The following is a 21,539-nucleotide window of genomic DNA, read 5'->3' on the forward strand; positions in this document are numbered from 1 at the left end:
TTCCATGACCTGGCTATTATAAATAGTGCTACAGTAAACATCAGGGTGCACGTGTCTTTTTGAATTATGGTTTTCTCTGGGTATATGCCCAGTAGTGGGATTGCTGGATCATATGGTAATTCTACTTTTAATTTTTTAAGAAACCTCCATATAGTTCTCCATAGTGGCTGTATCAGTTTACATTCCCACCAACAGTGCAAGAGGGTTCTCTTTCTCCACACCCTCTCCAGCATTTGTGGTTCGTAGATTTTCTGATGATGCTCATTCTAACTGGTGTGAGGTGATACCTCATTGTAGTTTTGATTTGCATTTCTCTAATAATTAATGAAGTTGAGAAGCTTCTCATGTGCTTCTTGGCCATCTGTATGTCTTCTTTGGAGAAATGTCTATTTAGGTCTTCTGCCCATTTTTGGATTGGGTTGTTTCTTTAATATTGAGCTGCATGAGCTGTTTATATATTTTGGAGATTAATCCTTGTCCATTGATTTGTATGCAAATATTTTCTCCCATTCTGAGGGTTGTCTTTTTGTCTTGTTTATGGTTTCCTTTGCTGTGTAAAAGCTATGAAGTTTCATTAGGTCCCATTTGTTTATTTTTGTTTTTATTTCCATTGCTCTAAGAGGTGGATCAAAAAAGATCTTGCTGTGATTTATGTCAAAGAGTTTTCTTCCTATGTTTTCCTCTAAGAGTTTTAGAGTGTTTGGTCTTACATTTAGGTCTCGACTCCATTTGAGTTTATTTTTGTGCATGGTGTTAGGGAGTGTTCTAATTTCATTCTTTTACATGTAGCTGTCCAGTTTCCCCAGCATCACTTATTGAAGAGGCTGTCTTTTCTCCATTGTATATCCTTGCCTCCTTTGTCATAGATTACTTGACCATAGGTGCGTGGGTTTATCTCTGGGCTTTCAATCTTGTTCCATTGATCTAGGTAATTGTCTTGATTACTGTAGCTTTGTAGTATAGTCTGAAGTCGGGGAGTCTGATTCCTCCAGCTCTGTTTTTTCCCCTCAAGACTGCTTTGGCTATTTGGGGTCTTTTGTGTCTCCATACAAATTTTAAGATGATTTGTTCTAGTTCCATAAAAAATGCCATTGGTAATTTGATAGGGATTGCATTGAATCTGTAGATTGCTTTGGGTAGTAGAGTCATTTTCACAATATTGATTCTTCCAATCCAAGAACATGGTATATCTCTCCATCTGTTGGTATCATCTTTAATTTCTTTCATCAGTGTCTTATAGTTTTCTACATACAGGTCTTTTGTCTCCCTAGGTAGGTTTATTCCTAGGTATTTTATTCTTTTTGTTCCAATGGTAAATGGGAGTGTTGCCATAATTTCTATTTCAGATTTTTCATCATTAGTGTATAGGAATGCAAGAGATTTCTGTGCATTAATTTTGTATCCTGCTACTTTACCAAATTCATTGATTAGCTCTAGTAGTTTTCTGGTGGCATTTTTAGAATTCTCTATGTATGGTATCATGTCATTTGCAAACAGTGACAGTTTTACTTCTTTTCCGATTTGGATTCCTTTTATTTCTTTTTCTTCTCTGATTGCCGTGGCTAGGACTTCCAAAACTATGTTGAATGATAGTGGTGAGAGTGGACATCCTTGTCTCGTTCCTGATCTTAGAGTAAATGCTTTCAGTTTTTCACCATTGAGAATGATGTTTGCTGTGGGTTTGTTGTGTATGGTCTTTATTATGTTGAGGTAGGTTCCCTCTATGCCCACTTTCTGGAGAGTTTTTATCATGCATGGGTGTTGAATTTTGTGAAAAGCTTTTTCTGCATCTATTCAGATGATCATATGAATTTTATTCTTCTATTTCTTAATATGGTGTATCACATTGATTGATTTGCATACATTGAAGAATCCTTGCATCCCTGGGATAAATCCCAGTTGGTCGTGGTATATGATCCTTTTAATGTGTTGTTGGATTCTGTTTGCTAGTATTTTGTTGAGGATTTTTGCATCTATATTCATCAGTGATATTGGTCTGTAGTTTTCTTTCTTTGTAGTATTATTGTCTGGTTTTGGTATCAGGGTGATGGGGACCTCATAGAATGAGTTTGGGAGTGTTCCTTCCTTTGCAATTTTTTGGAAGAGTTTGAGAAGGACGGGTGTTAGCTCTTCTCTAAATGTTTGATAGAATTCACCTGTGAAGCCATCTGGTCCTGGACTTTTGTTTGTTGGAAGATTTTTAATCACAGTTTCAATTTCATTACTTGTGATTGGTCTGTTCATATTTTCTATTTCTTCCTGATTCAGTCTTGGAAGGTTATACCTTTCTAAGAATTTGTCCATTTCTTTCAGGTTGTCTATTTTATTGGCATAGCGTTGCTTGTAGTAGTCTCTTAGGATGCTTTGTATTTCTGCGGTGTCTGTTGTAACTTCTCCTTTTTCATTTCTAATTTTATTGATTTGAGTCCTCTCCCTCTTTTTCTTGATGAGTCTGGCTACTGGTTTATCAATTTTGTTTATCTTTTCAAGGAACCAGCTTTTATTTTTATTGATCTTTGCTATTGTTTTCTTTGTTTCTATTTCATTTATTTCCACTCTGATCTTTATGATTTCTTTCCTTCTGCTAACTTTGGGTTTTGTTTGTTCTTCTCTCTCTAGTTCCTTTAGGTGTAAGGTTAGATTGTTTACTTGAGATTTTTCTTGTTTCTTGAGGTAGGCTTGTATAGCTATAAACTTCCCTCTTAGAACTGCTTTTGCTGCATCCCATAGGTTTTGGATTGTCATGTTTTCATTGTCATTTGTCTCTAGGTATTTTTTGATTTCCTCTTTGATTTCTTCAGTGATCTCTTGGTTATTGAGTAATGTATTGTTTAGCTTCATGTATTTGTGTTTTTTAAGTTTTTTTCCCTGTAATTCATTTCTAATTTCATAGCGTTTTGGTCAGAAAAGATGCTTGATATGATTTCAATTTTCTTAAATTTACTGAGGCTTGATTTGTGACCCAAGATGTGATCTATCCTGGAGAATGTTCTGTGCGCACTTGAGAAGAAAGTATAATCTGCTTTTTTTGGATGGAATGTCCTATAAATATCAATTAAATCTATCTGGTCTATTCTGTCATTTAAAGTTTCTGTTTCCTTATTTATTTTCATTTTGGATGGTCTGTCCATTGGTGCAAGTGAGGTTTTAAAGTCCCCCACTATGATTGTGTTACTGTTGATTTCCTCTTTTATAGCTGTTAGCCGTTGCCTTATCTATTGAGGTGCTCCTATGTTGGGTTATATATTTATAATTGTTATAATTGTTATACCTTCTTCTTGGATTGATCCCTTGATCATTATGTAGTGTCCTTCCTTGTCTCTTGTAACATTCTTTATTTTTAAGTCTATTTTATCTGATACGAGTATAGCTACTCTAGCTTTCTTTTGATTTCGATTTGCATGGAATATCTTTTTCCATCCCCTCACTTTAAGTGTGTATTTGTCCCTGGGTCTGACATGGGTCTCTTGTAGACAGCATATATATGGATCTTGTTTCTGTATCCATTCAGCAAGCCTGTGTCTTTTGGTTGGAGCATTTAATCCATTCACGTTTAAGGTAATTATCAATATGTATGTTCCTATGCCTATTTTCTTAATTGTTTTGGGTTTGTTTTTGTAGGTCCTTTTCTTCTCTTGTGAACCTAGAGAAGTTCCTTTAGCATTTGTTGTAGAGCTGGTTTGGTGGTGCTGAATTCTCTTAGCTTTTGCTTGTCTGTAAAGCTTTTGATTTCTCCATTGAATCTAAATGAGATCCTTGCCGGGTAGAGTAATCTTGGGTGTAGGTTCTTCCCTTTCATCACTTTAAGTATATCATGTGCCACTCCCTTCTGGCTTGTAGAGTTTCTGCTGAGAAATCAGCTGTTAACCTTATGGGATTTCCCTTGTATGTTATTTATCGTTTTTCCCTTGCTGCTTTCAATAATTTTGCATTGTCTTTAATTTTTGCCAAATTGATTAATATGTGTCTCGGCGTGTTTCTCCTGGGGTTTCTCCTTTATGGGACTCTCTGCACTTCCTGGACTTGTGTGGCTATTTCCTTTCCCACGTTAGGGAAGTTTTCAACTATAATCTCTTCAAATATTTTCTCTGGTCCTTTCTCTCTCTCTTCTCCTTCTGGGACCCCTGTAATGCGAATGTTGTTGCGTTTAATGTTGTCCCAGAGGTCTCTTAAGCTGTCTTCATTTCTTTTCATTCTTTTTTCTTTAGTCTGTTCCGCAGCAGTGAAATCTACCATTCTGTCTTCCAGGTCACTTATCCGTTCTTCTGCCTCAGTTATTCTGCTATTGATTCCTTCTAGTGTAGTTTTCATTTCAGTTATTGTATTGTTCATCTCTGTTTGTTCTTTAATTCTTCTAGGTCTTTGTTAAACATTTCTTGCATCTTCTTGCTCTTTGCCTCCATTCTTTTTCTGAGGTCCTGGATCATCTTCACTATCATTATTCTGAATTCTTTTTCTGGAAGGTTGCCTATATCCACTTCATTTAGTTGTTTTTCTGGGGCTTTATCTTGTTCCTTCATCTGGTATATAGCCCTCTGCCTTTTCATCTTGTCTATCTTTCTGTGAATGTGGTTTTTATTCCACAGGCTGCAGGATTGTATTTTTTCTTGCTTCTGCTGTCTGCCCTCTGGTGGATGAGGCTATCTAAGAGGCTTGATGATAGGCTCTGGTGGTGGGTAGAGGTTACTGTTGCTCTGGTGGACAGAGCTCAGTAAAACTTTAATCCACTTGACTGTTGATGGGTGGGGCTGGGTTCCCTCCCTCTTGGTTGTTTTGCCTGAGGCTACCCAACACTGGAGCCTACCTGGACTCTTTGGTGGGGCTAATGACAGACTCTGGGAGGGCTCACACCAAGGAGTACTTCCTGAACTTCTGCTGCCAGTGTCCTTGTCCCCATGGTGAAACAAAGCCACCCCCTGCCTCTGCAGGAGACCCTCCAACACTAGCAGGTAGGTCTGGTTCAGTCTCCCCTGGGATCACTGCTCCTTCCCCTGGGTCCCGATGCACACACTACTTTGTGTGTTCCCTCCAAGAGTGGGGTCTCTGTTTACCCCAGTCCTGTCGAAGTCCTGCAATCAATTCCCACTAGGCTTCAAAGTTTGTTTCTTTAGGAATTCCTCCTCCCGTTGCCAGACCCCCAGTTTGGGAAGCCTGACGTGGGGCTCAGAACCTTCACTCCAGTGGGTGGACTTCTTTGGTATAAGTGTTCACCAGTCTGTGAGTCACCCACCCACCAGTTATGGGATTTGATTTTACTGTGATTGCGCCCCTCCTACCATCTCATTGTGGCTTCTCCTTTGTCTTTGGATGTGGGGTATCTCTTTTGGTGAGTTCCAGTGTCTTCCTGTCAATGATTGTCCAGCAGGTAGTTGTGATTCTGGTGTTTTCGCAAGAGGGAGTGAGAGCACATCCTTCTACTCCGCCATCTTGTTTCCTCCATCGACATTCCTCATCACCAGTATTTTAACAATAAACAAAATCACCAGCTCTAAATCCCCACTAATTTTTACGAGCTTCTTTTTCTCTCTTTCCAAAATCCTAACTCTGATGAAACAAGGGAAGGTTAATGCACAAAATCCACCCTTGTTTTAGAGAGCAGTTAGGAAACTGAAATGTCAAGTTGTGGGAAATTGACTGGAAGTAGTGGGATGTGGTCACAACACCACAAAATGCTTTGGGCCTTCTGGAGCTGTGGTCAGAGCAGGCTCTATTTAAAATGTATCCTACTGGCTCATCTTTGATTCTGAGGACCTCTTATGCTTGTATCCAATTATAAAGTCTGTAGTAAATCCTGCTCTTTGCCAGAGGAGCTATGGTCAGCTTTTATAGCTTTCCTTTTATGTCGAAATGAATAATAAATGCTCATAGTGGCTTACCATCTGCACACGTACAGTTTCATGTGTCCTCACGAAGGAAGTGTATTTCGTATACACTCTTTCTTTGAAGTGCACTGGCATTTTTCATTTAATGATTTTTAAGATTGTTTTTTTAAAGACCAAGGCTAGATTCCCAGGTTCCTTTTCCTTCTAATGTGTCCCCCACAGTGGCAGAATGAAAACCTATTTGGAATAGTCTGAGCCCAAGTTCTCGTCTTGTCACTGCCACTAATAGCTGTGTGACCTTGGAGAAAGCACTTGGCTTCTCTGTGCCTTAGTTTGCCTATGAAATATGTGCTCTAAAATGAGCAGATTGAGATAATTGATTTCTGAGTTCCTTTCTGCTCCAAATAACATCACCTTACCTCTAGATAGCATTTCATATTTTACATAAAGTGCTTTCACATGCATTATCTCATTTATGTCTCCCCAAAATCTTTTGAAGTAGTTATTGCTGAACTTCTTTTATAAATGAGATGATTTTTTCAGGATTGTGGAGCTGGTTAGGGACAGAGCCAAAATCCAAACCCAAGTCTTCTAACACTTGGCACATTGTCTATGTCTTAAGCTGTGCATGATTTATTAATCGGCCAAGACATCAAGAGAAAAAAAAAAGAGGCTAGAATTTTCTACCTGTTGGTAAGCCATGGTATTGATGAAGATAAATGTGAGCATTTTTGCTCACCAAATAAGAATAGTGATTCTGAGTTCAGCTTGAGGGAAAAAAGCATTCCAGGGAATTTCAGGTTGCTAAGACAGAGATCTGGAAAAAGAGAAATCATAGGTATTTCTGATTGGAGGGATGAAGGCCTTCTACAAAAGCTTCCATTACACCTTTGAATAGGTACAAGGAATAAATTAGTGCCATGTCACTTGAGGATAAAAGTGTAGACTTTACTTTGAATGCTTAACAAGTCTATGTGAGCATAGGACATTGATTTTGGTAGGGTATTTCTATGCTGTCAATTTATCTGTAGTGTTAAAACATACCCAGCTACAGTTTTTTAATACATCATCTTAAGAAGTGCAGCTGTTGTACTCCCAAGAAATTAGCTTTTTAGTGTTTTTTCCAAAACAAAAGAAACTTGTTTCTATGTTGCTTATTTTGCCTCAGAATGGGCAGAATCATAAGCCCTGTTCTTTGAGCCTCCAGGCAGAAAACACTAAGCAGCTTGATTATACTGACTCTGCGCATTTGTCTCCTTTTCTCTGCTGTTATAAAACAAAGAGCTAAATGTTCCATTGTGACTCTCCTAAATGCTCTTTTCCCAAACAAAAAGGATACTCTTCCTCTCTACAGACTATTTTAAGGTCTAAGAATTCAAATTAATTTAGAGTACTTCCACTGACTTGAACTGCAACACAAAAGGATCAAATTCTGCTCTCCATTAATTTTGCTTAGATTTTTAGGGAGATACTTTACTTTTAGATAAATGAAAGCTTCAAGTGATTGATCAGTTACCTGCATAATGCCATTTTTATGGCATTCTTAAGGTCAGGTCTTCATTGACGTTACCAAATGCCTGAATTCTAGTCTTGGTTCTGTGGTTAATTATTTGTGTGACCTTGGGTTAGTCACTTAACCTCTCTATGTCTTATTGTCCTTCTTGGTGAAATTAGGGAATAGCGAGTCAGATTTCTCATTCAACACTAACTGACTGCCTGTGACAGGTAAGGCACTCTGCCTGGTCCATGGTAAGTGCTAATGCTTTCTCAGTGAATGGAATAGGAAGAACAAAGCTGAATTAGAACAGCCATCAAGGAACTTACAAGGAAGTGGGGTGGGAATGATATGAAGAATGAATCATGATAAGATAAGGTATAAATAAATACATGCAGAATATGACATTCATTTTTATGTCTTATGATTCTACAGAGTCATAGTGTGATTTTTTACTTTGCGTGAAAACAAGTGTTACCATTTAAATAGTTAGAAAACGAACTGACACCCTACCATTGCTGGGGAGGGAAATATAGATGTGTCATGTACTTACAGAACTAGAAGCATAGGATTTAGTGCCCAGAAAGGACTTGAGTGTCATCTTTTGTCTTTAAGGAGACAAATGTTCAGAGTTAGCATAATCAGGCTGCTGTCAGCTTTCTCAATTTACAGATGAGAAAACCTAAGCTTAATTCCCATTAACATCAGAAATAAGCTATGGGTCCCTGCTTTATTATTACTATTTTATACTGTTCTTGATCTTCTTGTTAATGTGCTAACACATGCAACTAAAATATCTATGAACAAAATGAGACATGAAACTGAAAAAAATCTCTTAGAAAGGAAGAGCAGAGACAATGTGATTATAAACCTAGAAAATCCAAAAGAATAACTGTAAAACTCTTAGTAAGATAATTCAGTGCAATGTTGTATTTTGTAACATAATCACTTTTTTTTAATATTAAGAAAAGCTTTTAGTATTAAAAACACTTACTGGGGCTTCCCTGGTGGCGCAGTAGTTGAGAATCTGCCTGCTAATGCAGGGGACACGGGTTCGAGCCCTGGTCTGGGAGGATCCCACATGCCATGGAGCAACTAGGCCCGTGAGCCACAACTACTGAGCCTGCGTGTCTGGAGCCTGTGCTCCGCAACAAGAGAGGCCGCGATAGTGAGAGGCCCGCACACCACAAGGAAGAGTGGCCCCGCTTGCCACAACTAGACAAAGCCCTCGCACAGAAACGAAGAACCAATACAGCAAGAATAAATTAATTAATTAATAGACTCCTACCCACAACATCTAAAAAAAAAAAAAAAACACTTTCCTTTAAGCCAAAAGCAACTAAAAAATTTTCCCATCAATAAAAAGATACAATGTCCAGGAACAAATCTGTCAAGCTATGGTGTGGACCTATGTGAAAAACAGAGCGAAATAAAACAAAACTAAACTCTTTATCAATAGAAGTACTTTTTCAAAATTGAATTCCTGGGGAGATTTATCCTTTTTCTTGAAGTTGTGTTTAAATGTTATAAAATATCCATTCTTTTCAAATAATTAAGAGGTTAATATAACTTTAATAAAAATTCCAAATAAGTTTTATGAGAAAGTTGATAGATTGATTCTAAAGTTTATTTGATGAATACATTGATTCTATCAAGAGGAATAAATGAGTGATTACAGCTAAGAATTTTTGAAAAAGAAGAGAATAAAGATGTTCTTACCTCTTTCCAGGTATGCCAAATTTTATAAAGCTACAATAATGAAAACAAGAGGTACATTAATTAACACATTAAGGAACAAAATTGAAATGCCTAAAACAGATTCTGCTGAAGAAATAATTTATATGTGACATGGAAGCATCTCAACACAGTAGGGGAAAGGATTCAATGTTCAAATGGTGATGAATAAACTTTGTAAAAATTGAAATTAGCTTCACTATGCACATCCTTCAGAAAATTCTAATTGCAATAAATAATTAAACGTGGGGAAAATACCAACAAAGAACTAGAAGAAAAGTATAGATATCTGTATATATATAATCTTGCCATAGGGAAGACTTAAGCAAAGCTCCCTGAAAAGAAACTATAAACAGAAACTATAAACTATTGATAAATTTGATTGATTAAACAGAGAAAACTTCTTTGTGTCAAAAATAGTGGAAACAAAATTAAAAGATGAATGATAAACTGGGTAACTATTGGCATAATGTATATAGATACATATGCTATATATATATATCTCTCTCTACAGTTTTTACAAATCAATAAGAAATACACTAATACCTGAATAGAAAATATGAAATAGGCAGGTAATGCAATTAGATAATTCTGAGAAGAAATATAGCTGGCCAATAAAATTTGAAAAAATAAATTCAACTCACTGATAAGAAATGCAGTCAACAGTAATGAGATGCCATTTGACTTGGCATAGACTAAAAGATAATTTTCAGTAATCTAATGGTAGAAACTTACATTGTTGTAACTTTTTTGGAAGTTGATTTGGACTTGTGTACAAAGACTGAAAACGATTATACCCTTGGTTTCAGAAATTCCACTTCTAGAGCTGGAAAATCATAAATCACCACTAGATCATGAGACAGTGCTCTTTTCAATGGGCAAAGTAATATGACAACACAACCTGTTTTTACTCAATAGCTATTATGGTTTGCTTAGTGCTTCATGGAGATACTCCTTTCTACCTCTTTTGGCAAAGTGAAGCGACATCAAACAACTAAAATGCTATACAAGAAATCTCTACTAGGCCTGTTTAATGTAAGTAGAGAAGCATGGAACATTCCCTAAGGCTTTATGCAAAGCCAGCTCATTGTTTCAAGGTGCTACAAGCAAATGACTTAGAACATTTTATGAACAGACTGCTGAGATGCCTCTGAAGGTCCCTAAAACCTGGAGACAGAGCATCCACATTTTCTTCTAAACTCTGAAGACTTTGGCAGACTTCTTGCTTTGGCAAAGCTTTGTATCTTCTGAAATTGATGGAGTATTTCTCTTTTTTTTCCATTTTAATGATGAAAGTGTGGAAGTAATTCGTCTGGGACACAGTTATTTTATAAACTGGGATCGGAAGATGTATTACTCTGGGAAGGCAACACCTGCTCAAGCTAGGACGACCACGCTCAATGAGGAACTAGGCCAGATTGAATATGTTTTCTCTGACAAAACGGGTACCCTCACTGAAAACATCATGACTTTTAAAAAATGTTCCATTAATGGGAGAATCTACGGTAAGGGAAACAGTTCCTTTTTCCTGATATTGTTAACAGTCCTTAAAAAAAATAAGCAACACTTTTATTTTTTAATTAAAAAATCTCTGTTTTTCTGATGAATATGGGCACCACCAGCATCTAATAACATAGTGCTTGGCACATAATAAACACTTGCTAAATATTTGTTGGATGAATGTTGAATAATTCAGATGATACTTTAAATCTGTTACGATTCATGGGTAGAGATGGGGGTTAGACGTGATACTCTCTAAGGTTCCTTTCAGTGCACCAACTGTGTGATCTGTTCGGTGGTGCTTGATAGACCCATATCCCAGGGAGGACAAGTTCTTCATAGCCTGATTTATCTCAGTAAAAAGCAATATTTTATACTTGCTTCCTAGCAGCTCTGGAAATGATGTTAGTGTCTGTATTCATAAGAATTTACAATTCATTCCTGAGAATTCACACTATAGGGCTACTCTGAGTGGTCCAACTGTTTCATCAATACCCAGTTGCTATTTGTATGCTTCTTTTAGGATACCTGCTCTGTTTTGGATTTTCAGGCATTCTAGTAATATGTGACCCTTGTCACCCCGACTTTGGCTAGTTAGCAGACAGTTCCTTCTGTTGAGAGCACGGAAGCTTCCCGGAAGGGTGCTGTCGGGTTCCTCCGGACTCCCAATCTCACTTCACTGGACTCTGAGTGTACAGTTTCTCAATACAGAAATCTCAGGAAATAAAGGAAATCTGAGAAAGAGAGGGAAAACTTTCCTTTGTCTCCTGATGGGAAACTTTACACATTGCCAAATATTTTAAAGTAAGATTTGACCCTGAACAAAACTAAGAAATACAGGAAGTTGATTTTCATACTTTCCTACCTTTTGACCTCCCTCTGCTATCCCACCCCCATAACCCATGGTCGCCATGGTTTCCTCACCTCTCTTCTGCCCTGCCCCTGTCCTGCCCCACCCTTCTCTGGTAGTGGACCAGATGATTTTTCAAACTGGACTTCCACAAGCCCTCAGTTACATTGTGCATTTCTGATATCACTCTTATTAAGATGATAAATAAAATAGAACCTTTTCTTAAAATTTATTCTTTTGATCTTATTTTCAGAGGCTTTCAAAATATACAACCCAAAGAGCAGTTTAAATGAGAAAATTTCTGTTAGAGTATTGGAGATATTTGGAATTTTGTAGACCTTTTGGATTCTTTTGCCATGGCACTTATTGATAATATAATAATTATAATACTATCCCTTCCAGGAAATGACCCTAAAGAAATTATCAGACACGTGGACCAAGATTTATTTGTAGATATGTTTGTCACAGGGTGATTTTTAGAGAAGTCCCTTGCTTTTCACAAAGTATATATCCCAAGATCTTTGCAAATCTCCAAATTTACAAATCCCATGATAGCTTGTGATTTCCCTCATAAAAAGCAGGAAAGTAACTGAAAGATTTAAGTAACCCCTTTAGACCCTTAAATTTATATAGCCATTCTAATTTATAATACATTTACTATTACTAAAGCACTCAAAGAATGTTCCAGAATCACTTTTTACCCCCCCATACAGTTGGCCTTGTTTATATCATAGATCCAGGCCTTGGGAAAATGTGATATTCTACTCTGATTTATCTAAAGCTTCTATTTTCTTTCTCAGAACTATTATTTTCTTAGACTTCTTCCATTTTTCTTCACTTTCATCACCAGCCTTGTGAAGAGGCTTTCTTTGGGAGGACCATTTTACACAAAGACAGTTTTATTTTGCTTTTAACATTTATCAGAGTTACGGCATAAAGGGCAATGACTGGCACATAACCGTGGTGAGTTTGGGATTTAAATTCCAGATGCTGGGCTAGGTTCACTCTCTAGCTCAGGGACTCTTCCCACACAGCAGCCTCACAGTATTCTAGATTTAGACCTGAGCCCCAGAAAAACAACCAGTAACTCTTTATCAAGTGGTTTTTGGGTCACAGTATTGTATAATGAAAATAGATTTGAATTAAAAAACCTACTATGCTGACTTTTTAGTTTTAGTTGAATCATGTCACTTTGAATTCTGTTCTTCAGTCCTGTCCTCTATAAAACAGGAATGAAAATCTGTTTTTTTGTTTGTTTGTTTTGTTTCATTTTTTTTACAGGTTTTCGTTCCTGTTTTTAAAACGCCTATATTTTCCAATATATTTGTAATAAGCACATATCGGCTTTATACTAAGAATAGTTATTTTTAAATGTTTGGCACATAGGTGGCTATGTTTTCTGACTGCAGAAGGCTCTGACATGGTTTCATGTTTACTTGCTAATTTGACCTTGCCATTATAGATATTAAAGATGGCTCTGGCCCAAACCAAGATAGACAAAGATGTACTCATCAAGATGAGAATTGGTCTGTCTTGGATATCATTTTGGATTCCCCAACAGTGGGTATAAAGTGAAAAACAAAATTTGCCTCTTGCAAACATCATAGATAATGTAACAACAGAATGATAAAATTTACAGATAAACATGATTGCGATCTTATTTTGTTTTAATGTGTACTGCATTTTAGTTCTATCTTGGGCAAACATGAGTATCTTTCTGTGTCAATTGCCATATCTACCGTTACAGTTTGAAAACACTCCTTAAAATGTCTAGGTTTGAACTCATAATGTCATCTAGTAGTAGTGCTTTAATAAACAAGTGTATTTCTTAAAACTAAATGACTAAATCTAGTTTCAATTTCATTTATTTTTAATTCTCAATTTTTGTTTTTTCAGGCGAAGTACATGATGTCCTGGGTCAGAAAACAGACATGACTAAGGTGTGGAGGTGATAAAATTCATTCTTACTTTTAATTTCAAATTGTATGTACCTTTTAAAAATGATGAGTTCCTAGACGCCTGATTTCCACTATGACCAGATGAGATACCTAATATGTAACATTAAAAAAATAGATTCATATGGTTCAAAATTCCTTCTCGTCCAGGTTTCCCAACCACAGAGTTCCCTGGTTTTTTTTCTCTTTTAGAGGTATTTATTACATACAAGCAAATATATTTCTCCATTTTTTACATAGTTGGTAGTGAACTATACATACTGTTCTTAACTTTCTTCCTCAACAATGATCAAGATCTTTCTATATCAGTGAAAAAAAAGTGTTCCCTTTTTCTCTTTACAGTGAATAATAGTCTGTTATACCAATGTTCCTTAATTTATGTAAGGAGACAGGAATGGACATTCAGAATATTTTCAATATTTTGCTTGTAAAGAAAATGCAGTAAAAATAACAGTGTAGGGCTTCCCTGGTGGCACAGTGGTTGAGAGTCCGCCTGCCGATGCAGGGGACACGGGTTTGTACCCCGGTCCAGGACGATCCCACATGCCACGGAGCAGCTGGGCCCGTGAGCCATGGCCGCTGAGCCTGCGCGTCCGGAGCCTGTGCTCCGCAACGGGAGAGGCCACAACAGTGAGAGGCCCGCGTACCACAAAAAAATAATAATAATAAATAACGGTGTATACGTTATATCACATGGATCCTATATTCTCTAACAAGTTCCATTTCTAGAAATGGAACTGCTCAATCAAAATATATGTGCATTTATAATTTGATAAATATTGCCAAATTGTCCTCTTTAGAATTTACATCAATTTACCCTGTCACAAGCAATGTATAAGAGTGCTTACTTTCTCCTACCTTCACCAACACAATGTTTTATCAAAGTTTTTGATTTTTGACAAGACTATGTAAAAAGTCACTTTGCTGTGCAACAGAAATTAACTGCAACATTGTAAATCAACCATATACTTCAATAAAATAAAAAAAATTTTTGTTCTTTCGTGTTTTAAAAAATATTTATTTATGGCTGCATTGGGTCTTAGTTGCAGCACGCAGGATCTTTTGTTGTGTCGCGCAGGCTTCTCTCTAGTTGTGGCACGTGGGCACCAGAGCACATGGGCTCAGTAGTTGCAGTGCGTGGGCTCTCTAGTTGCAGAGTGTGGGCTTAGTTGCCCCACAACATGTGGGATCTTAGTTCTCCAACCAGGGATTGAAGCCACGTCCCCTGCACTGGAAGGCGGATTCTCAACCACTGGACCACCAGGGAAGTCCCTCTTTCCTTTTTTTATACAAGTATCTGTGGTTATTAATTTCCCTCTGAACACTGCTTTAGTTTTAATTACATGGATTTTGGCCTGTAGTGCATTAAAGTATCTTTATTTTTGTTATGTCAATTTGAATATCCACATTGAACCATGAGTTTTTAAAGGAAGAACTTTAAAATTTCGAAGTGGTTGGGACTCCCCCCCAACCTTTATTGTACTTTTAATAAAAGAATAGATTTGTATATACACTAATGTGTATAAAATGGATAACCAGTAAGAACCTGCTGTATAAAAAAATAAATAAAATTCAAAAAAACAAAAAATCCATCACTACTGAAATTACAAGTTATTTTTTCTTGTGATGGAAGTTTTGAAATTCTATTCCCTTAGCAACTTTTAAATATAAAATAAAGTATTATTAACTATAAAAACAAAACAAAACAAAATGAAACAAGAAGAATAGATTTGTATTATTTCTACTTTTTTGGACTTTATTTGGGTTTTCTTTGTGGCGTAATATGAGCAATTATTGTCTGTGTTCCAGGGTCCTTAAAAAGAAAGCTTATGTATATTCTGTTGTCAAGGTATAAAATTAGCTGTGTGTCATTTTAGTTCTACCTTATTAATTATATTATTTAGGTCTTCTGTTTCATTATTTATCTTTTATCTATATTATCTGTTTGGATTAAAGAGGTTAACTAAAGTGTTCTGATAATTTCTCTCTCTCTCTAGCTCCTATATAGCCTGAAGTCTTCATTTTATGAGTATTGATGCTATCTTGAGGTGCATTGATGTTCACAGTGGTTATATTTTTATTATGAATGTGCTCTTCTTTGACTCATTTAATTCTCCTTGGCCTGGATTCAACCTTATTTAATATCAAGGTCATGTCTCCTGGTTTCTTTTGATTTGCATTTACCCACCTCTTATTTTCAATATTCCTAAATAACTTTGTTTTAGGTGTGTCTTATGTATAGCAGAGGGTTGGATTTTGCTTTGCAGCCAATTTTTTAATAAGTGAGTTTGGGCCATCTACATTGGCTCTGTTAAATATTTTAGGTTATACTTTGTGCCTTTATAATTTTTAATAATTCTCTGTATGGACTCTGCTCTGTGTGTGTGCTTCTCTTGTAATATTTAGGAAGGTATTTTATTGTTTCTCTACTGTATACTTTCAAGAGTTTATACAATACTCAATTCTTTTTTCATAAGCAGTGTCTATCAATTTCCTAATATGAAAAATGGTAAAATTATTATATTTATCCTTCTTTCCCTCATATTTTCCTACTACTTGTATTAATGATGCTTCTTCATCTTAAATATACATAGATTTCTCTTAGTTGATTTGAGTTTTTAAATGATATCTTCTGACCTTCAGATACTAAAATGAGGAAATCAGCATCTTCTCCTAATTTTTATCAGTCTTTTCTACATAGTCGATGTATATAATATATACATTTTGTTTTGCCATCCTAATCTATTTCTTTTATATTTAGTTCTTCACTTAGAGAGATTTGGTGCTTACCACTAACTGCTCCCTTTCCCACTGTTTTTCCAGTTATCTCTTATTTGGCTGAAGTATCCTCTAGTTTCAAGATGGGTTCATGAAAAATACCTGTTCAGAACTATCTGTTGACTTTATATTTGAATGACAGTTTGACAGGCTGTAATCTCTTTAAGTCATAGTTTCTTCCCTGGGTGGGGTTTAGGGAAGTCTAAATCCAGTGTGTATTTTACTACTTATTAGTGAGTTGATCATTTTTTCCCCCTTATGTGTGGTTGTTTTCAAACTTTATTACATGAACAAAACAATCTGTGATTAAATAAGTCTCTATGATTCTGGGATAAACACAACTAATGGAGTATCTTGTATACTGGTATGTCTTCTCATATACTTGGATATATAAGTATTATATTTAAAATATTCTGCAGTCTTCAAGACAGAGTGTATATTAAAAGTATTTTCCCATTAACTGCCCTTGCAAAGACATGATCACAGGTCTAGTGCTTTGAATAATAAACTTTTAAAAGTTAGAAGTACGTTTTGTGCTTTTCAGAAGTCAGTGAATTAACAGAGATCTAATTTAGTATTGAATTGTCTACTATTTTGTTCTGTTCTTTATTGAACCCTATTTCTTTCATCTTGTTTTTTTTTTAGTCAACAAATTTTTAAGTGGACAGTAAACTATTATTAACAATGAGCACAATGTTGTACTGCAGATCCCAGCATTTTTCCACCTTGCATGTCTGAAACTCTGTAATTCTCATTGAACTGCAATTCCCCACTTCCCCATTCTTCTAGTCCCTGGAAACTACCATTCTACACTCAGTTTCTGTGAATTCTACTTTAGATACCTCATATAAATGGAGTCATGCAATATTTGTTCTTTTGTGAGTGGTTTATTTCACTTAGCATAATGCCCTCGAGGTTCATTCATGTCATAGCATAAAGATAGGATTTCTTTTTATAAATGGCTGAATAATATTCCATTGTATATATATAACCACATATTCTTTATTTATCTGTTGATGGACATTTATGTTGTTTCTACCTCTTGGCTATTGTGAATAATGCTGCAGTGAACACGTGAGTACAAATATCTCAAGATCCTGATTTTAATTCTGTCATTATATTACGCAGTAACACTAGTGAGATCAGAGAAAGTACCCTGTAATCAAACACATAAATATTTTTATAACAGAAAATACTAATTCACACTAAGTAGACTTTTAAAAGTCTATAATTAGGCACATTCCATTCCAGGTCAGATATTGCTGCCAATATGAGTTCAAGTCAGGTCAGGTTTTGCCGTCAAGTAAGTTTTGAAGAAAACTTTCAGTTTTCAGGGCTTCTTTGTATTTTGGAGTTGAAGTAAACATTTGAGAATCTGTACATCCATTGGATATTTTTCTTTCCCATATGCTTTTAGAAGGTTTACTGCTCTGGTGATGAAGGTTTACATAGCTCTGAAATGAGAAGATAATATTTAACGGTAATGAGGGAACAGAAAGTCATTTTAGTGCCAGGCTTTTGAGGCTGAGAAATCATACAAGCACTAAAAATACTTAGAAGAAGTGTTTTTGAATTTTAAAAGATTGTTGTTGGAATGAAGTCTACAGTTTCGTTGTTGTTGTTGTTCTCCTATAGAAAAAAGAGGCTGTGGGTTTCTCAGTCAACCCCCAAGCTGACAGAACATTTCAGTTTTTTGACCACCATCTGATGGAATCCATTAAAATGGGTGATCCCAAAGTGCATGAATTCCTTAGGTTACTTGCACTCTGCCACACCGTAATGTCAGAGGAAAATAGTGCAGGTAAGTGCAAAGTGTGTCTGAGTAGTGAGCCTTGTTTTTTAAATCAGTATTGATATTTTTATTAAAAATGTTTGGAATTGGAAGGATTTTCTCATTCAGAATATAGCATTGCATGAGGGGTTTACCTATCACTAACTGTTCTTTGTATTGGAAGGATTTTCTAATTCAGAATATAGCATTGCATGAGGGGTTTACCTATCACTAACGGTTCTTTGTATTTATTTATATTCGGAATGTTTTCCAAAAGATATGGAGAGACTTAAAGGAAAAGAAAAAGAAAAGAAATAGGAACAACAAAAAGATGAGGGCCTAGATATGTCAGTTAAAGGGGATGAAATATCTTTCATGATTGAGCACCGTATTTGACTGTGAGCTTCCTGGTAGGCAGGACAATCAGAGAAACACTCTTGAGCCACTTAGCTCTTGTTATTAACATGCACATCTAGTAGATGCGGATAGCCATCAGGCGTATGCTTAGAATGAATTTTCCCAGTAATGCGACAGATTTACACTGATAGAATACTTGTGTTTAGTCCCCATTATGAACAAGTTCCACACTACCAGGATGGTTGTTCAGAGCTCAGGGTTCACAGAAGAGAACAAAGTCACCTGGGCCGCTTTAATATTGAAGCAATGAGGCAGGTAGACAATGGACGGTGAATTGGCTTCTCGCTCCATTTGGGCCCAGTCTATTCCATTTACAAGTTTTATTTCTTTCTACTATCACCTGTTGGGTGAAAATTACCACTCAAGTAATTTCAACTCAAAAGTGAAATATATATAGTCTACAGACTGTATATATGTATATGTGTGATATATATATGTATGTGTGTATATGTATGTGCATATGTACATTTGAATATATGTTTTCTTTCTCTCTATATATATTTTTCTTCTTTTTTTCTTTGTTGGGACTGCATTCAAGCCATAGTTTTGTCCTTGATGATGCTGGACTAACTCATTCCTCTGATTTTAATTGCTGTGAGGATTCACATAATTATATTTATAACTTAACTGGTATTTATAATGCTAATGTATCTGAGGATAGCACAATGCCTTCAAGTAAATTTCTTTTATCTCTGACTTTGAGTTTATTTCATTTTTAAAGCTCTATTTTATTTTAATAGCGATTTGTTTTTATTTCAATATCATGATATTTTCTTAGATCTCTTTGAGGATATTAATTATTCTTAATTTGAAATCTTTTGTTTCCTCTATTATGTTTCATTTTACGGAATGTCGTGTTTTGAGTTGTGTGTCTAACTTTCATGTTGTTCTCAAACGTTTGATGGTTTGTGGTTGCCTGTTCCTACTTGTGTTTGAGAATCCCTGTTTGCCTCTTGGTGAACGTAGGTTCTGATTACAGTGGCCTGTCTCCCAAGATTGTGGGGGAAAGGCACAATACATAGATCATCTTCTTGGTATGGGGTTCCCCTCTCCTGGAATTCATATGATACCTCGGTTTAGCTATCTTACTTTTTCAGATCTAGTGCTAGGAGTCTGTGCCAGAACCCTAATGTGAGACAAAGTTATACTTAAGGTCTGGGCTGGAAGAAAATATCAGAGTCATGGAGTTCCTTTCTCTCATTAATTTATTTCTCTTATCCTTGTGGAATTCTAAAGCTACTTCTGGCTGTTTTCAGCTTTGGTCTCCAGCCCCAGCATTCAAATTTTAAAAGTTTCCTTAGGTGGATTGTGTACTTTGTGTAGAAGAACATTTTCAAGGTTTCATCCTGGGGCAAATGTCACTGCAGCCTGCTGTTCGGAGTAAGCTGGCAGGAGGAGGAGCCCAAATGGTCTGGGAGAGCTGAATGGAATTCTTCAAATAATTTTATTCATGGTGCTTCCAAGACCACTTCTGCTTTTCTCATTTGTTGACTCTGATTTGGAGACTCTTTGGGGGTTGCTCTGACCTCTGTATTAATTTTCTTTTTCAAATGCTTTGAGCTGTGTTTTTCTCCTTTCTTATTTCTTCATTTATCAAATCTACTTTTTATCTTTCAGACATTTCTCAGATTTCTAGTTTACTGACAATATTCATTCTTCTTTTTTTTTTTTAAACATCTTTATTGGAGTATAGTTGCTTTGCAGCGGTGTGTTAGTTTCTGCTTTATAACAAAGTGAATCAGCTATACATATACATATATATATCCCCATATCCCCTCCCTCTTGCATCTCCCTCCCACCCTCCCTATCCCACCCCTCTAGGTGGTCACAGAGCACTGAGCTGATCTCCCTGTGCTATGTGGCTGCTTCCCACTAGCCATCTACTTTACATTTGGTAGTATATATAAGTCCATGCCACTCTCTCACTTTGTCCCAGATTACCCTTCCCCCTCCCCGTGTCCTCAAGTCCATTCTTTACGTCTGCATCTTTATTCCTGTCCTGCCCCTAGGTTCTTCAGAGCCATTTTTTTTTTTTTAGATTCCATATATATATGTGTTAGCATATGGTATTTGTTTTTCTCTTTCTGACTTACTTCACTCTGTATGACAGACTCTAGGTCCATCCACCTCACTACAAATAACTCAATTTCGTTTCTTTTTATGGCTGAGTAATATTCCATTGTATATATGTGCCACATTTTCTTTATCCATTCCTCTGTCGATGGACACTTAGATTGCTTCCATGTCCTGGCTGTTGTAAATAGAGCTGCAATGAACATTGTGGTGCATGACTCTTAAAGGGGGCACTGATTTTCAGTTTACCTTTATACTGAGAGACTATCCTTTCTGGGGGCTCAGTTTTAAGAGATGGTCTCCCATTAGACTTCTTTCCCTGGCCTGTGTCTTTTCTAACCAAAGGCTTGAGAGACTGGAAACCAATGAGCAAGTCCCCTTGGTTTAGAAAATGCTCTTCATTTATTCCATTTTTTTTTTTTTCAGTCTTTGACCTGAACAGTGACTGCTTTCTAGCCAGTCCTGGGTACATTCAAAAATATTTAAATATTTTGTCTTTATGGAATATGTAGCTCTTTGCAACAGGGGAGGTTGATCCTGGCACCTACTCCACAGTGTTGCCAGAAATGGGAGTTATCATATCATTTCATGGGTAGATCAAGAAATTGCTTTAACTTTTTCTGTTTTGGGAATTTCAAAAATTAATTTATGCCTATTGTAGCAAGTGAAACCATACAATACAAAGATTTATAAAGGCAGAGCTAATAATTTCTTCCTGATTTTAATTCCACCTCTACAGGGGTAACCAATGTTAACATTTGGTGTGCATACTTTCACACTTTCAATTTGCTCATATATATATGAATATATGTAGATGTGTAGGTGGTTTGTTTTTTAAAAAAGGAATCATAATATATAGATTAATATGCAACTGGTTTTCTGAACAATTTATCTTGGACATTACTATAAATCAGTAAATATGGATCTAGCTCTGCCTACTTTTTCTAATTTATTTTTACATACAAAGGTAGTACAATTTTATATAGAAAGGCTTACTTTATTCATGCTGGTTTTAAAGTGTATTTTTATGTTTTTTTCCCCCCATTTCATTCTTTTCCTCTCTTCTCCCCTCTCACCCTCACTCCAACACATACACAATACCAGATACCAATCATTAACATCCTGGTTTGATTCCTTACGTTTC

The 21,539-nt window shown here is 36.2% G+C and overlaps 1 protein-coding gene across 2 annotated transcripts in view; it reads left to right on the forward strand.

Annotated features, from left to right (window-relative positions):
- The window catches only part of ATP8B4 (ATPase phospholipid transporting 8B4 (putative)), a 258,066-nt gene that overhangs the window by 157,666 nt on the left and 78,861 nt on the right, over nucleotides 1-21,539 (forward strand). For both annotated transcript variants that reach the window (XM_060294275.1, XM_060294274.2), the window contains exons 13-15: nucleotides 10,348-10,556; nucleotides 13,298-13,341; nucleotides 17,770-17,935. In XM_060294275.1, coding sequence (XP_060150258.1) covers nucleotides 10,348-10,556; nucleotides 13,298-13,341; nucleotides 17,770-17,935 — 419 coding nt within the window. The remainder of the gene's footprint in view (nucleotides 1-10,347; nucleotides 10,557-13,297; nucleotides 13,342-17,769; nucleotides 17,936-21,539) is intronic.

The sequence above is a fragment of the Globicephala melas genome, chromosome 2, assembly GCF_963455315.2.
Source record: "Globicephala melas chromosome 2, mGloMel1.2, whole genome shotgun sequence".
In the NCBI taxonomy this organism is placed as follows: domain Eukaryota; kingdom Metazoa; phylum Chordata; class Mammalia; order Artiodactyla; family Delphinidae; genus Globicephala; species Globicephala melas.